The 16,599-nt window shown below is 58.4% G+C and overlaps 1 protein-coding gene across 1 annotated transcript in view; it reads right to left on the minus strand.

Annotated features, from left to right (window-relative positions):
- Nucleotides 1-16,599, minus strand: part of CFAP46 (cilia and flagella associated protein 46) — a gene marked incomplete at both ends in the record, with an annotated part of 92,703 nt that overhangs the window by 60,917 nt on the left and 15,187 nt on the right. The window contains 11 exons of the mRNA XM_082673264.1: nucleotides 218-367; nucleotides 1,076-1,241; nucleotides 2,373-2,585; nucleotides 3,851-3,984; nucleotides 5,004-5,131; nucleotides 5,669-5,799; nucleotides 6,010-6,133; nucleotides 7,378-7,498; nucleotides 7,659-7,887; nucleotides 12,322-12,512; nucleotides 14,316-14,414. Coding sequence (XP_082529390.1) covers nucleotides 218-367; nucleotides 1,076-1,241; nucleotides 2,373-2,585; nucleotides 3,851-3,984; nucleotides 5,004-5,131; nucleotides 5,669-5,799; nucleotides 6,010-6,133; nucleotides 7,378-7,498; nucleotides 7,659-7,887; nucleotides 12,322-12,512; nucleotides 14,316-14,414 — 1,686 coding nt within the window. The remainder of the gene's footprint in view (nucleotides 1-217; nucleotides 368-1,075; nucleotides 1,242-2,372; nucleotides 2,586-3,850; nucleotides 3,985-5,003; nucleotides 5,132-5,668; nucleotides 5,800-6,009; nucleotides 6,134-7,377; nucleotides 7,499-7,658; nucleotides 7,888-12,321; nucleotides 12,513-14,315; nucleotides 14,415-16,599) is intronic.

Genomic DNA, 16,599 nt, shown 5'->3' on the forward strand with positions numbered 1-16,599 from the left:
CAGTTAGAACTGTGGCCAGTCGGCTGGAGGAACGAGGGGATGTTCCAGCGGCCAGGCAGGCAGAGGAGGCCTCACGCCCCATCTCTCGGGGGTCGGCCTGGGCAAGGACGGACCCTCCTGAAGGGAAGCACCCCTTCCGCAGCCCCGCCGCCCCGTCCCCCAGGCTGCTCGCCCTCGGGTGGGGAAGACTTCAGCGGGGGCGCCCCCCGGCTGGCACCTGCTCGTCCGTGCCCAGGCGCGGCCCGATCTGCTGCCACAGCAGCTGCTTGGCCTTCACCCACGTGGCGATGAGCTGCTGCCGGATGCTGACGGGCACCGCCTCCTCAGGCACCGTCCCGTTGGTCAGGTTCAGGGCGAACTCGCAGACCTGAAACGGAGGTGTCCTTGCTCATGACACCTGAGTCCAAACAGGGGACCCGAGCCAAGACCTAAAGCTGCAAAAACAAGCAGACCCGGCGCTGGGTCCAGAAGGGACGGTGGCCTGAACACGCACTAGTCCTGGGGCTGAGGCACAGCCTCAGCGGGAAGGAGGCACCGCTCCCGGCCACACCTGGGGCAGCCGCAGGCTCTGCGCCTCCCTCAGACTCACTACGGAACTCACCTTCGCTCACGTTTACTAGGAATGGGTGAGGGGTCATCCGTGCTTGTCAGCACCCATCAACATCCCTCGTCCTCGACTGGGAAGGCCGCCACACAGTCCACGTCCCCGGGAGACGCAATCAGGGCACAAACAGCCCCCTCGGTCGCCGTGGAGCCGCCCGTATCCCCGGCCTGTGCCTCTTTCCTTTGGTGTTGCGGCTTTCCTGTTCTGAACTGGCACTGGTCCTATTTTTCTGGCCTTATGTCCACCTTTTTCTGAGCTCTGGGACTTGCAGGGACGTCCCCACCACTGACACCCAGGTGTTCTCGTCTTGTTTCCTTGCTCTTAGAGAAAGCGTGTCCCCCCACCCCACGCCCCATTTCTGGGCAGCTGAGAATGCCTGCAGCTTCCTTCCTCAACTGCTCTCCCACTGACGCCTGCACTGACCGGGGTCTGCCACTCCCCCGGCTCCGATCCCACCCTCGGGCGCGGCACCTCCACTGCGGTCCTGACTTCAGAGGCGGCCTCAGGGTCTAGCGGCGTATGAAGTGGGTTTGAGCGTGTGTGTCTTCTAGACTTCTCTGGCGTCAGGGCTGGGATCCAGGCGATGATCAGGCCTCGTGCCAGGGTGCTGCAGAGCGTCGCCAGCAGCGCCAAGTCTCTGGAAGAGAAGCATGTCCGGGCCAGGCCATCCCAGGGAGGAAGCCATGGTGACAGGACTGGCTGCGGTGGAGGCTCGTCCTCCACCAGGCGGCCTTCACGCCTGGGAGACACCTGTGCCGTGTGGGTGGACTCCTCAGGGAGTCCTGCGGGGCCTGGACAGAAAGGCCCACCTGGCCACCGTGCCCACTGCCGGGCCGTCCAGCAGGCCCTCCACTGGGCGACGGATGGAGCGGGCTTGGACCAGAACCTCCCTGCTTCTTCCTGAAACGTCTCAGCACCAAAACATTTAAAACCATCAAACGCGGTCCGACCTGTGTCTACGACAGAGACACGGACACCCGCCTAGAAAGAGAGGTGCTCCCGCAACCCCTACGGTCCTGGGGACCCTGCCCGGGCCTCGCGCCCAGAGGAGAGGTGAGGGCACTGGCAGGCCGTCCTCCATGGCTGCTCCGTCCTATTCGCAGTGTAAAAGTCCCCATGTGCACACGTAGCTGCGTCCTGACTCACTCAAGCCTTTCTGCTTCGGGATCTGGCGGAAAACTTTAAAGCTGAGTGTTTAGACTAAATGCCCAAGCAGCAGAGAACACAAAGAGGGCTTCACACAGTCACCCTCATTAGGCGAAGGTCTGGCCTGACTTGACGCTTTCACACTTCCAACTTCAGGTAGTGAAAACATCGGTCTCTCATGAGTTCACACCACCTGGATATGAAAACTCCCGGACACTGATTTCCAACCCGCCCCAAATCAGACCAAGGTCGGTTTCCACCCCCGTTCCTACGAGGCTTGGGCCTCGCCAACCTCCCTCAGAATCGCACTGTTTGCAACAAGAGTGTGACAGGCCGGGAAGCTGCATGGCAGTGGTGCTGCTGGGAATCCGTGTACGGGCCCGAGGGCGTCTGAGCACCTCATCGATCCCCACACGGTGCCCTGAGGCTTAGAGAGGGTGAGTATCTTGCTCGGGGTGCACGGCCAGTACACAGAGGCCCTGTCACTGCTACGCACTAGGTGAGGGTGGCCCCGCACGTCCCACCCCACAGTTCCCGGCCCGATCCCAGGGTCTCTGGCAGGGGCAGGATGGGGCCCTCCTGGGAAGCCAGGATGCACACAGCGACCGGCAGCCTCACCCACCCGCTGTGGCCCATGGCCTTGACGATGCCCAGGAGGTGGTACAAGGCGTCCACGAGCTCCCTCTGGCGCCCGGCCGTGATGAGGTGCTGGTTGTGATTCAGGACGTAGACCACGGCGTTCTGCACGAGCCACGCCTCCTGTATCATCTGCCCAATGTCGGCCGAGCGCAGCCAGCTGTTCATGGTGTACTGCGACAGGCCCTCTATCCAGGTCCTACAGAAGGCGTGCGTCAGGCTCTCCCCGGGATTAAGACCCTTCCCAAAGCGGCAGGAAGACACCAGTGTGAAGCCATCCCTAGAGCCCAGGGGTCAGAAAGTTGCCCTGCTGGGGGCTGCCCGCCACTCCCGCTGAAGGACCCAGCCTGCCCATCTCCTCCCACCTCCACCCCATCCGCCTGGCTCTCCCATCTCCCTGCTGGACGCCCCTCGCCCTGCCCCTCCCTGGCCGAGGACGGACCCCTGGCCGAGGCTTGCAGGCCGCCAGTCCAGCTCTGCACCTGCCTGTGCCCAGTCTCCCCGGCCCATCACACACAGGCTGCCCTCCTCCATCCACATGGGCACGTGGGACCTGCTGGCCTCAGACCAGCGCCTGGCAAGCCTTTTCTCTAAAGGGCCAGACAGTTAGTACCCTGGGCTTCGACAGCTGCATGGAGTCTCTGTTGTGTGTTTCTCACTATTTAACTTCACAAACTTAAAAGCCATCAAAACCACCGTTAGCTCGTGGGCTGTACAAAAGCGGTGGTCAGGTGTGGCCTGGGCCCTCCCCCAGGCGTGGGGAGCCCGGCCCAGACGGAAGCGGCGGCGGCCCCTGGGGAAGGCTGCGGGCTGCGCTCTCACAGGCGACTTAAAACACCAGGACAAACCCCATCTGCGCAAAATCAGGGCCCTCCTCCCTGTGCCTCTCGTGGGCAGAGGGAGTCCGGCGGCATCCCCAACCCCTCCACAGCAGGCGGGTGTGCGGGCCCGTCCACTGGGTGCAACAAACAGGAGAGTGGCCCCTGTCCGCATTCAGCGGGAAGCAGCCAACAGCCTCGGCTCCTGCGACACCGCAACGCGGACTCTCACTCACCACCGCGTTCACCTCTCGAATATTTAATTTTAGATGAAACAATGGCTAAAAACTGTGGTTGTTTCCACAGCACCTCGATTTCATGATTAAACCGCACTTGGCATCTCACGTGGGCAAGTCTCTGGGGGTTCCCTGTGGACCCTCTTTCCATGCACATACTTCCCGGGACAGTTTCCCATGCCCAGCCCCGACTACCGCTTCCCTCCGCAGACACCAACTCCCTCACATCTCGTTTCCACCAATAACGAGGAAGACTAACCACAGCGAACAACGACGTGAGCTAGTGAGCCGTGCTGGACAGCCGGCCACTTCTCTCACATGTCTGGGCGCGGCCCGCGTCCCAGCCTGTGCCCCCGGGCCACACATGAGCGGTGCCAGGTGCATAGGACGCGCCCCCGCGGCTCCCCTACCGGTACGTGATCCACTCGGCGTTGTCCTCTGGGGACTCGGGTATGTAGCCCACCGGGTGCTGACTCAGGTCCTCGGGGGGCATGGGATGGTCATTTAGCTGCACGCCCTCTGATCGCAGCAGGTGGACGGTGGCCTGCAGAGGAAGCGAGTGGAGTGGAGGAGAGGTCCCGGGAGCACAGACCCAGCGCAATGCCCCCAGGGCCTTCCCAGCCCCTGGGTCCTCCCTGCCTGCAGCGACACTTCCCCCACCCCACGCCGTTGCTTCACCCATACACGCTGCATCTCAGAGAGAGACCGGCTCCTTTCGAGAGCACAGCCTGAGCCCCCAGGGACACAAACGTCCCCTTGTCACACCACAGGCGTCCACGGCAACCCAGTCCCCGTCCCTCCACGGCTGCGCACGGAAGCCCTGCAGGCTGACAGGACCAAGGACGGGGGGCAGGTGGCCTTGCCTGCCTCCCGGGGGTGATGCCGGCTCCATCCCTGGCTCCGCGGTCACCTGCCCCCAGCTCTCAGCATGGCCTGGCCCTCAGGAGGCGCTCAGCAAACCCTCACTGAACGAGCCGGGGAGTTCTGGCCAGGTTACCCCATCGACCCCCAAAATAAACAACCTCGAGTGGCCCCAAGAATCCCGAAGTTACAAAGTATCACCAAAATCACCACCACGTGCAGGTGCAGGGATGCCAGTGCCAGCTTAGACCCAGCTCAGCCACCTGGCTGACGCTGGGGTCTCTGCATGCTCACTGCAGGGGGCGGGAGCGACCCCAGGTCAGGGCTGAGGGGGGTGGTCGCCAGCAGCCTTCAGCGGCCTCTGAGGGGCTGAGATGAGAACACACGCTCCTCCCTTACAATGGGTTCAAAGTGCTTTTGAAGCTATCCCCATGCAGAGGGCACTCCCAAATCCAGTAACCATCAGCCTGCGGTACCTACGTCACCGTGGATTCACAGTTCAAACATTACTTCTAAGGAAAATTAACATCTACACCCCTCACGATACATTCTGATTTATATCTTTCTCCCAGAAAATCTCCCAAGAACCCGGGAAAACTTCCCTAAAGGACAGGCTCCTTCGGGAGCAGGGCTGGGGTATAGGGCCACGTCCGTGCAGAGGCAGGTGACACGGGGGCCGAGGGGTCGTGGGCAGGGACGCACCTCAGCGTTGATGAACCCCACCTCCGCGAACTCGCGCAGCAGGCTGGGGGACACCGGCCTATGCAGGGTGGCGTCTGACTGGCCCGCGGAGTCCTGCTCCGCGCCGTCCCCGCCCTTCTTCTTCTTCCCTGGAAACAGCAGAGCGGCAGGATGCTCAGAACCCGAACAGCCTTTCAGGGAACGCGGTGCAGCCCCGGGTGCGGCGGCGGGGTCTCTGCGAGGTGGCACTGTGCCCAGGAGGGGCTGGCAGAAACCTCCCAAGCGCAGGGGCCCCACGGGGTGGCGAGGTGTCCCCAAAGCCAGCTTGGCCATGGCCAGTCTCCCACCGATTCCCTGACAGCTGGGCTCTTGGTTCTGTTTGCGCTGTTCTGCCCCTCAAGAGGCCCCGGCCCCGCCCCCAACACCCAGGCCCCGGGCCTCCTGGGACTGCCTGCAGGCCCCCCCATCCTCACCGTCCGCAAAACCAACCTCTTCCAGAGACCTGCAGGCCGGACTCGTGCGGACCCAGCGCTGACGGGGGAGCCGGCCCAGGCCCACGCTCTGCCCGCAGGCCCCCGCCTGCAGCCCTGGGTCCCCTCGCTGAGCCCCGCGGGCCCCGCAGCAACCCCAGGTCGCCTGGGGAGATCCCGCCAGTGCGGGCGCCCAGGCGTGGCCCCGGGGCCTACCTCGCCTGAGCCTCGCCTGCCGCTCCACCTTGCCGACGTCATACGCGAGGCAGAAGCGGCTGGCCGTCCGGCACACATCCCACACGCCCTGCTTCCGGGCCACCTTGGCCAGCTCGGCCCAGATCTGTACCCTGCACAGGTGCACGATGAGCTCTCTGCTCGGGAGAACCGGCGCAGGGCTCCTGCCACGAGCCCAATGGACGCCCCAGCCTGGACGCGAGGCGACGGGCAGACCCGCGGGGGTGCTGCCCGGGGCCAGGCGAGGGGGCGGGCAGCAGTCCGGTGCCCCCGCCGCGACGACCCAGGAGCCCCCGCACGCCCCCCGGCCACCGCCCACTCACCTCTCCTTGGCGTTCCGGCCCTGCAGGCGCTGCAGGTGCCCCGCGGCCTCATCCACGCTGAGGGAGTGGTGCCGCGCCTTCGCGTACAGGTAGGTGAAGCGGCCCCGCTTTTCCCCGGTGGAAACTGAGGGTGGACAGCGGGACGGGGCAGTGACGCGGCGGGTCCCGGGTCAGGGCACGTTCCCGCAACCCCAGCGCGCAGGACTCTGGACGGGTGTGGTGGCGCCTCCCGGGCGTCTTTTGACCTTTTCATGAAGATTAGGTCCCGCTAGCTGTGCCTTTGTAGGGGAGGGGCGCCGGGCACCAGGGGCAGCTGGTGCACAGAACGACCCCCTCTGCACCCGCCAGGCCGGCCCCAAGAGCCTCCACCCGCGCCCAGCACAGTGGTGGCCTCTGTCTCCACGGCCCCTCACCTCCAGGAGCCGACTGGCAGGGACCCCGCGGAAGGCCCCCGCCTGGCCAGGTACTCCTGCCCGGCCCCTCGCCGAGTGAAACGCACCAAGAGAGCCCGAGCGTGTCCGGGGCGGCTGCCCACTGGGCCCGTGCCCCTCACACCCAGCAGGACAAGAAGGAAGCACGGGGTGGCACTGCCACGCCCCGGACGGGGTGACAACAGGACCTGGTGACTGTGCGGCGGCCACAGAGACAGCACAAGGTCCGTGGCCCACCGAGGCCAAGGGTCACATCCTAGAGCCATCCCCCGGTCCACATCCCAGATCCACCACACTGGCCACCGTGGGCTCCCTCCGCGGCTCCTATCTGCAGACGGCAGGGGCTGCCCGGCTGAAGGCTGCCGGGGGAGCCAACATTAAGGGAGCCCTGGGCAACCTCAGGTGGGACTCTGAGAGGAAGGGCGCCGGGGTGCTCCAGAGCCGGGCGCTAATCTGCCATCTGCAAGGGTTCGATATACTTGGGGGTAATGCAGAGAAGCCCAGGACCCCCATCCTCGGGGGGGACAGTGGCATGGGGGCAGTGCCCCCTAAAGTATACGAGGAAGCCCTGACCCCCAGAACTCCAGAATGTGGCCTTGTTTGGAGATGGGTCTTACCAGGAAAAATCAAGTTAAAGTGAGGTCATTAGGGTGGGCCCTAATCAATTATGACGGGTGTCCTTAAAAGGGGAAATTGGACACAGAGACAAACGGGTGCAGAGGCAAGCCAGCCGTGTGGGCCCCGGAGACAGGCCCAGGCGGCCCCTCCCTCCAGCCCCTCGGTCTCAGGCTTCGGGCCTCCAGGCTGTGTGAGCCTCCCCCCTCGCCACGGGAGGTGCTCTGTCGCGCAGAGTGGGGACAGGAGGCTGCACACCAGCACCTGAGGCCCGTGTGGGCGGAGGTCAGGCGTGTGTGTGCTGCTGAGAGAGCCTGCACACCTTTGGCCTCGTTCTCACTGTCGAGCACGATCTGGAAGGTGTCAGGGGCCAGGGCCAGGCCCGCGGTCACCAGCAGCGCCCGCTTCTTGCGCACACTGTCCTCCGGCATCGCTTTCTTTGCCTGCGAAGGGTAGATGGCGTGATGAGCACCCGCGTCGTCCAGAGCAGCTCCGCTGCCCGTCTCTGCTGAGCGCTCCTGGCCTGACGGGGCCCCGCCCCGGATGCCTGTCCTCCCCAGGCGCAGAGGCCCCAGGGCCCAGGTCCGGGGGGGCGGGGCGCACCTGCTCAATGGCCAAGGTGGCCTTGTCCTCGGTGCGCTCAGGGACCTGGCACGGCGTGGCGCAGAGGTGCAGGCGGTTGAGGGCCATCCTGAGCGTGTCCTGGTAGAGGCCCAGGGTGTCCAGGAGCACGGCCTTCCTCAGGTGCCCCATGGCAGGCTCCAGCCGGTCCGCACCCTCCTCAATGTACGCCATCTCCATGTGCACTTGGCAACGGAACAGGACCATGAGGCTGCGGGGACAGACAGCATTGCAAGAGCCCGGCGGGGCTGTCGCGGGACACCCCTGGTGCCTGGTTTTCCAGCCCCGCCTTCTGCCCTTCGTTACCCCAAGGACCCACGGAGGACCAAGAGGTGGTCCCTGCAGACCACAGGAGACCTCGGAGCCCACAGGCGCACCAGGGCCAAGGAGCGGCAGCTGGGCCCAGCCGGGCTCCACGCTACAGAGAACGACTGCGGCACGAAAGCCAGGTGGCGAGCTCAGCAAACGCGGGGCGCCCGACGCTGCGTCTCGTCCAGCACCCCGGGAGGCTCTTGGCGAGGCCAAGCAGGTGAATTTAGCACAACCGAAGCCCAGGCTTTGCCTCAGCGGATGGGCCGTCTCGGCTCTGCTCTGAGTTCTCTCCATCTCATCGGCCGAAGCACACACTCCCCTGCTCAGAACGCCTCTCGTGGACCCGTGGCCCTGCCTGGCGTTTGCTCCTGCTGCTGCCTCTGCTGGAGCCTCCTGGGCTGGGCGGGGCTGGAGACAGCCGTGTCTAAGCTGGTAACACAGTCTCCTCAAAGCCTTTCATCCACAGCACGCAGAGCCCCATGCCACAGCCTCCACCCTGGACGCGAGCATCAGAAAAGCCAACAAATTTGGTCGAATTAAAGTTCTAGGAGACCCATGAGCCGACCCTCAGCCACGGCAAGGCACAAGCGTCACACGCTAGGCCCGTGACCTCAGGGAAGAGCACGCAGTGCCCAAGGCGCCTGGAGGCTGGCGCTCCGCTGCTCAGGGGCCGGGAGTGGTGGGCAGGAGAGGGCACCTGGTTGATGCCAAGGGTGAGGTCTGCGCTCCCATCAGGGAAGCAGGTTCCACGGACTCTGCCCGGAAGCCTGGACAGAAGCCAGTAATAGGCCACTTTCTTCTGTGTTGAGGCAGCGGAAGAGGAGGCCCACAGAATGGGAGCTGGACCAGCACCGAACTGTGTGCTCTGGGCAGTCTGACCCTGAATCCATAATGCGAGACTCATCCAGGGCTGGACCACGCGAGGAGCCATCTGAGGCAAGCTGACACCACAGAGAGAGGGTTACACAGCGGAACAGTCCTGGTCAGGGACAACCCGGCAGGCGGAGAGGTCTACACAGCAGAACAGCCCTGGTCAGGAGCAACCCGGCAGGCGGAGAGGGCTACACAGAGGCACAGCCCTGGTCAGGAGCAACCCGGCAGGCGGAGAGGGCTACACAGCGGAACAGCCAGCGTCGGGAACAACCTGGTAAACCATTGGCTCAAGGAAGCCACAGAGATGATGGTGAGTAAGCACAGCAGACTCGAATGAGAGACTCCGTCCCTGTCAAAACAGGATGAATGGGACCAGATGAAAAGGATTAGAAATGAGTAATTTTCAGAGTTCCTTCTGCTTCCAACTGTGATCAAGTCTCTGCCACGAGTATCCACTGTGAAGCTGGACCAAACACAGCACTGGGTCTGAGCAGCACAAGCCTGGGGTCCCTGGAGGCGGGAACTCAGGAAGGAGCCCGCACCCTGCCTGGAGACAGTGTCCCGTGGCATCGCGGGCAGAGCACTGGGCCCAGAACCAGGGCACCTGCCGTCCACAGGGAGGGTCTCTGCTCTGGGCTGGGAAGGCTGCTCCAGGCTGGAGAAGAGGAGCCGGGTACCAGAGCAGCTGTTGCAGGCCTGCCCACCAGAGAGGAGAGAGCTGGGTATCCCTCACTCACACCCCAGATGTCAGCCGAGCCCACGGAGATCGCGGGTGCAACTGGGCTAGAGGTTGAGCCCCACTGAGACAGGCTGGAAGACACTGTAAACTTCCAGAGATATGGCCAACAAAACAAGAAGCCAGCTCTCAACCCGTAACTGAAGTACCCAAGAGAACAAAAAGCAACACTCTCTTTAAAAAGATCACAGAATCCACAGACTCCACAGTGCACCAACCACAACATTCGGTACACAATAAAAAACGACTGGACATGCAAGGAAACAGGAAAAGGTAACCCACAGTCAGAACGTAAGAGGGGCCAGATGCTGGGTTTTTATCAGAAACTACGAAGGCCAGAAGAAAATGAAACAACCTCTTCAAAGGGTTTAAAGAAAAAAAAATCTGTAAACCCAGAATCCAGCAACTGGTGAAAATAATCTTCAAAGATGAAGGTGAGGTGAAGTCATTTTCAGATCAACAAAAGCCAAAAGAATTCATCACCAGCAGTCATGCATTACAAGAAAAAAATAAAGGAAGTTCCTCAGGCTGAAATAACAGCAGAAAGAAACTTGGATCTGAGGGTAAGAAAGAAGAGCGAGCCTGTGGGATTGACAAAGAAGTGGGCAAATATAAGAGACTATTGATTTTCTCTGTAATTTTCTTTAAAAAACCACTGGCTGCTAAAAGCAAAACAATGACCTGTAAGATGAGGCCCATAACACATTGAGAAGTAAAAGACATGCCAACAACCACACAAAGTGGGGTAGATGACGGGAAATGCGTGAGGTTTTCCCTTTGCCGGGTAGGAAGCACCACCTCACACAGACTTAGCTAAGGAGGATGTGCACTGTTAGCCCTACAGCAATCCCCCCCACCCCAAGGGTACAGTGGACAAAAAAGCTGATAGAGGAAGTAAATCCAATGGTAAAAAATTCAATTAACCTCAAAGAAGGCAGGGAAAGAGCAGCAGCAGAACAGAAGGGACAACTGGAAACAAATGATGAGATTGTAGACAAGTTCAAAGCTACACTAAACGCAAAGAGACTAAACACTCCAGTTAAAAGGCAGAGATTATCATACTAGACAGAAAGAAGTGAGGCCAAACTACATGCTATTAAAAGCTGTGTTCTACACTTTAAATTGGAAGATCCACAGAGGATGAGAATTGAAAGGATGGAAAAAGAAATGCTTCAGACGGGCCCAGATGGTTTCACTGGATTCTATCAAACATTTAAGGAAGAAAACACCAAGATTGCACAAACTCCTTCAGAAAGCAGAGGAGGAAGAATCCTTCCCACCTTCCCAATTCATTTAATAAATTCAGCATGACCTTGATGTCAAAACCTGACAAAGACATTACAAAAGAAGAAAATCACAGGCCAACGTCCTCATGAACCTACACGTAAAAATCCTTAACAACACGCTGACATATGTCAGGACCATGCAGAGAATGCAAGGTTGGTTCACCACTCAAAGTTCAATCAGCATAATTCACCACATTAAAGAACAAAAGAGAAAAGTCACAGACCTTTTAATAGATGCAGAAGAAACATTTGACGGCACTCAACACCCACCCATGATTAAAAAACAACACAACGAAGGGACATTAACAATGTTTGTATTCTATTGTGTGCAATTATATCTCAATAAAGTTAATCAGAAAAAGAGCTGTCAGAGGAAAAGAGGGCAACTAGAAGACATTATTTTTAAAAATCAGGCAAATATGAAAATAAACTAAAAGGATATTTTGGAAGAAATAGTCATTAAAATTTAAAAACATAGGCTAAAGAAAGGAAGGAAAATTAGAGAATTTGTAAAATAAAAGAGTACTAATGGCCTGGAGGAAATCTGTCAGAATTCAGCGTGTCACACATGGGGGGTGGGGCCGTGAGCGCGGAAAGTTCGCTGGGGGCGGGGTGGGGGGGGTTGGTAGCTGGGCTAGGAGCCTGTCATACATCCCCATGGGATTCCAGAAGGAGAAACTATTTTCAAAATGGGTAAAAATCCCAGATTTGAAGAGAGATGCAGCTCTTCACAGCCAAGACCCCCAGGTGCCGGCAGGAAATGAACCATACCGGAGACCCTGGGGACCCCCCTTGCCCACCCTCAGGCTGACAACCAGGTCCCTGGCTCCCCTGCCGAGACCCCTGTTCCGAGGGCTCAAGTAGGCGACGAAACCCAACCCTAATTAATCACAGGAGCAGACGGGGCAGGGCAGCTCTCCCCACCGCCCCTCCCTGCGGCTGCAGCCCCTCCTGGGTGACCCCCCACAGCTCCTCTCTGCCCACACACCAAGTCCCCGTCTCCCAGACCCCTTGTCTGCCAGGGACCAACTGCAGCATCCCCATGGGCTGCGACCCCCAGCCGGGGGGCCTCACTGACTCACCGCCCACTCCACCTTCCCTCCTGCGCCTGTGCCCACAGGCCCTGTGCCCTGCCATCCCCCTGCCATGCAGCCCAGGACCCTCCTGACAAAGCCCTATCTCCTCAGCCCCTCTCGACCTCAGATGGGCGCCGCCCGGGTGCCCCCCAGCCTCCCCCCTGCAAGGCCCTGCCCCCCGCACTCCAGACACACCTCCCCCACGGCCTGCCGGCCTCTCAAGCTGGCCCTTCTGCGGGGAGCCGTGGAGTCCTGCTGCCCTTCCTGCCCACTTTTTTGGGAAAATGAGTTGGACTTCGTCCTTACCCCAAGGGTCTCCCGCCCGCTTGTCTCCCCCCGGGGGGAGAGCCCAGGACCGCCACCTGTCCATCTTCTCCAGGACCTCCGCGATGCTGGCCAGCGACTTCCGCAGATGGTGCCGCAGGTCGTGCTGCAGCAGCGGGAGGCAGGTGTTCCACTGCGTGGCGCACACCACGTGGATGACCCGCGGGTTGCCCAGGCGCACAGCTCGCCGGAGCACCATGTCCAGTCTCTGTACTATATTCAGCTGGGTCTGCACAAAAGACAGTGGCCCATGTGTGAGGCTGGGGGCAAACGCGCAGCACAGGGCGAGCCAGGGCAGCCCCGGCCGACCCTGAGCCCAGGAGGCCGCAGGGGGCGCCCAGGCCCACAGTCTGAGTCTGTCCGTGGAAATGGCCTGCGGTCGAGACCCTGCCTTAGAACGGGCTCTGCGCCCTCTGGGTGCGTCTCTCCTCTGTGAGCCCATCTGAGCGAAGCTGCTGATCTCCTGGCCCTGTATAGTTATGGGGCCCACGCCCAGTGACGTCCAGTGAACAGCTCCTCCAGTCCGTGCCCCACACGCCCTGCCCAGCAGACAGGCGCTGGCCGGCCTCAGCCTGTGCAAGGGGCCTCACCAGCTCCATGCCTCCCTCAGCGCCCACTAGGGCTGCCTTGCCGCCTAAGCTCAGCCATGTCCATGGGCCCTGGCTTCTGGCACCTGGGGGCCTCCCCTCGTGCTGCTCCCAAGCCACAGGGACCAGCACAGGCTTGGGGTTCAGACCCTGTGACTCCTGCCTGCCAAGATGTGTCCATCAAAGCCTCATTGAACCGGTGTCCCTGAAGGGCCCCTGGCCCGAGGTCCGAGGCCGACAAAGGCAGAGGGACACAGCCCTGCAGTCTCTGCGCCACCACCAGCCAGCACCAGCACGCGGTCAACAGGTAGCCCACGACCTCCCTCGAGAAGATCAACGCCGGCAGGGGCAGCCACCTGGGCAAGTCCAAAGGGAACACGCACATCCCCCAGGTGGCCTCGAACTCGCGGAGCCCCGGCCCAGCTGATCGTTCCCTGGCAGAGCTCACGGCACCGACGCTGCCTCTCCTGCTCCAGAGGGGCAGCACAGCCCGGCTCCAGGGCTCCAGAGAGGGTCCCAGGAGCTGAGCCAGGGGGCGGACACCTGGGCCCCAAAGAAATGCCAGCCGCCATCACTCTGTTTCAGGGTATTTTGGTTCCCTTTTTCCAACTGCAGGATTCTTATTAAAGAACATAAATGATTGCTGGATTCCTTTTCGGGCGGTGGCTGCTGGACCAGCTCTGACTGCATTACATAGGACGCTGAGCTCACATGGTCTGTCACTTTGCCACCGTGTTCACCAGGCTGCCGTGCGCCAACTCCTCAGAGAGACAGCTGCCTCCTCAGTAAATACCAGTGGAATATTCTAGACAAGTCAGGGATTTCCAAAGGGGGCAGCGAGGGAGGAACGCTCGTGTGGGTCCTCTGGACCTGCCCTCCACCCTCCCCGAGGTCCCCCCTCCCCCATCCCGTGATGACCTCACCACTTCACTGGAGCCCCTCTGTTTCCCAAGCCCAGCGAGGCCGACAGCCCCGCACTAGAGCCGGGGCAACGTGTGCCTTCCTGGACCTGAGTCAGGATGGCAAAGTGCTCTCACGGGGACTCAGCGATCACCAATGGCAAGTGTTATCAGTGTGCTGGGGTGGGCCACTCCACACAGGCCGCAGGAGGGCTTGGCCAGAGGATGGTCCCACCCCAGCCCCTGGCCCAGAGAATGGGCTGCATGAACCCAGACGTCCGCCAGGCCAAGGTGGCCCTGGGAGCCGTGGGGGGTCCAGCTCCGTGCCGCAGAGGAGGACGGCAGCCGGCCTCGGCAGCTGGGGGACACCCAGGCCCCTGGAGCTCCTGCCAGAGAGGCCACAGTCACGGGTGGGAAACCAGGGCACAGGGGGCTGGCCCGTGCCTGTCAGGTCTCCCCCCCAAACCTGGCACCAGTCAAATCACAGGGTCCAGGGAACCTGCACAACAGTTCAGCATCTGCTGCGGCTCCCAGTCGAGGACTTACCTCCACAGCCTCTCGGGTGTAGATTTTCATTTTATTTGCAAGTCTTTCAGCTTCCAATTCATACTCCAGGCATTCGATTTCAATTAGCTCCCCGGGATCCTGCGGGGCACAGGAGGTGCTGTGTAAGATGGAGAGTTTTAACGAAACCGATCACGCACATTCATTAACTTCAAAGACCATTTAAAAATATGACTCGTGTACTAGGTAGAAATTCAACAAATAAAAATTAGATGATACAAATATATATAAGAAAAACTTCAAATGTTTCCAAAAGATGCAAAGATTTGAATGAGAAAGCTAGAAAAAAATTGTTTTTCACCTTTGATAGTTAATTTCACTGGACACAGAACTTTTAAATAACTACACCAACTTCAGACAAACGCTCTGTTATGAAACTTGGCTGATTTCTTTCATTGAATCCCTGCCGGGTTTGGACGGGGCGTCCTGCTGGAGGCAGCGGGGTGGCGGGGGCCTGGGATTTGCTGGGTGGGTGGCTGACACACACTTTACTTTTACAAACTGCTCAGCTGTTTTCCCAAGGGGTTGCCGTTTCCCATCCCACTCCTGGCCATCTGGGACGGTTAGTCTCCAGCTTAGCCGTCTACTAGGTGTGTGCTTGTGAGATAATAGCTCACAAAGTTTCCTCTTATTGTTTTCTCTTAACGTTTTCCCCAGAAGTTTTATCATTTTAACTCACGTTTTGGTTTATGATGCATTTTGAGTTGATTTCTGTCCACGGTATGAAGTGCAGGCCGATGCTCACGTTCTCGCACGTGGTTGTTTCCTTGTCCGGTACCATTTGTGGATGAGATGCTCTGTCACCCACCGGAAGCCTCTGCACCTCATGCAAGCTGGAGGCCCCGCGCTTGTGGGTCTCTTTCTGGACCCTGTCCTGTCCCTCAGTCTCTGTGAGTCTCCATGTCAAGGCCACCCTGTCTCAACCATGGAGACTTTATATCAGGTCGTGCTCGTCTTCTGACATCGTTCTGCTTTTTCAAAGCTGCTTTTAGCTATTCTAGATCTTTTGCATTTCCACATAAATTTTATACTCAGCTTGCCAATTTTTGAAATACTCCTGCCGGGACTTTGATTGAATCGCATTGAATGTACAGTTCAATCTGGAGAAAACTGACATCTGAACAATATTGAGTCTTTTGATCCATGTTGTTATCTTTGCTTTAAATAGCCAATTATCTTTTCAAGAGATTTACAGATTTTTCCGTCTCTGTGTGACTCATGCGGCTCCCCTTGCTGGTCCTCCTCACTATTTGTGTGGATCCAGATTTCCGCCTGGCATCATTTTCCTTCTGCTTGAAAAAGTCCTTTAAAATTTCTTGTAGTATAAGTCAGACTCTTTCAGATTTTGTATATTTTAATAAATACTTATTTTGCCTCTGATTTTCAAAGATATTTTCTCTGAGTGTAGATTTTTTAGGTTGATAGTTTTTTTGGTTTTGTTTTTTTATTCTTTTTCAGTACGCGGGCCTCTCACTGTTGTGGCCTCTCCCGTTGTGGAGCACAGGCTCCCGACGCGCAGGCTCAGCGGCCATGGCTCACGGGCCCAACCGCTCTGTGGCATGTGGGATCTTCCCGGACCGGGGCATGAACCCGTGTCCCCTGCATCGGCAGGCAGACTCTCAACCACTGTGCCACCAGGGAAGCCCGGTTGATAGTTATTTTTAATTTTATTTTAATATTTTAAGGATGTTGATCTTATGTCTTTTGGCTTGTATTATTTCCTACAAAAAGTTTGCTGTCATTCTTCTCTCTTTTCCTCAGTACATAATTTCCTGCTCTTTACAGACGATTAAATTTAGAATTTTGAGCCGTTATTTCTTAAAATATTTTTTTTCTGTCCCCTTCTTTCTCTATTCTTCAGGGACTCTGATTACATATACATTAGAGTCTGCTTCAAGTCGTCCCAAGCTCACTGATGTTCCCTATATCCTCCTTAGTGTTTCTCCTTTCTGTCTCATTTTAGATAGTTTGCATTACTATACCTTCGAACGTCTGCTAATGTTTTTTTCTGAAATGTCTACTCTGCTTTATTTTTATGTAAAAATTTTAATTTAGGTATAATTGACAAATAAAATTGTATATATTTAAAGAGTAAAGTGTAAAAGCATAGACATTGTGCAATGATTCCCATAATCAAATGTATTAATACATCCATCACCTCACATTGTTATTGTTTTGTTTTCTTTTTGGTGAGAATGCTTAAGATCTTTCTTACCAAATTTCAAGTATACTCTACAAAATTCTGAACTGTAGTCACCAAACTGTA

Source organism: Grampus griseus, assembly GCF_964374135.1.
Source record: "Grampus griseus genome assembly, chromosome: 16".
NCBI classification, from domain to species: domain Eukaryota; kingdom Metazoa; phylum Chordata; class Mammalia; order Artiodactyla; family Delphinidae; genus Grampus; species Grampus griseus.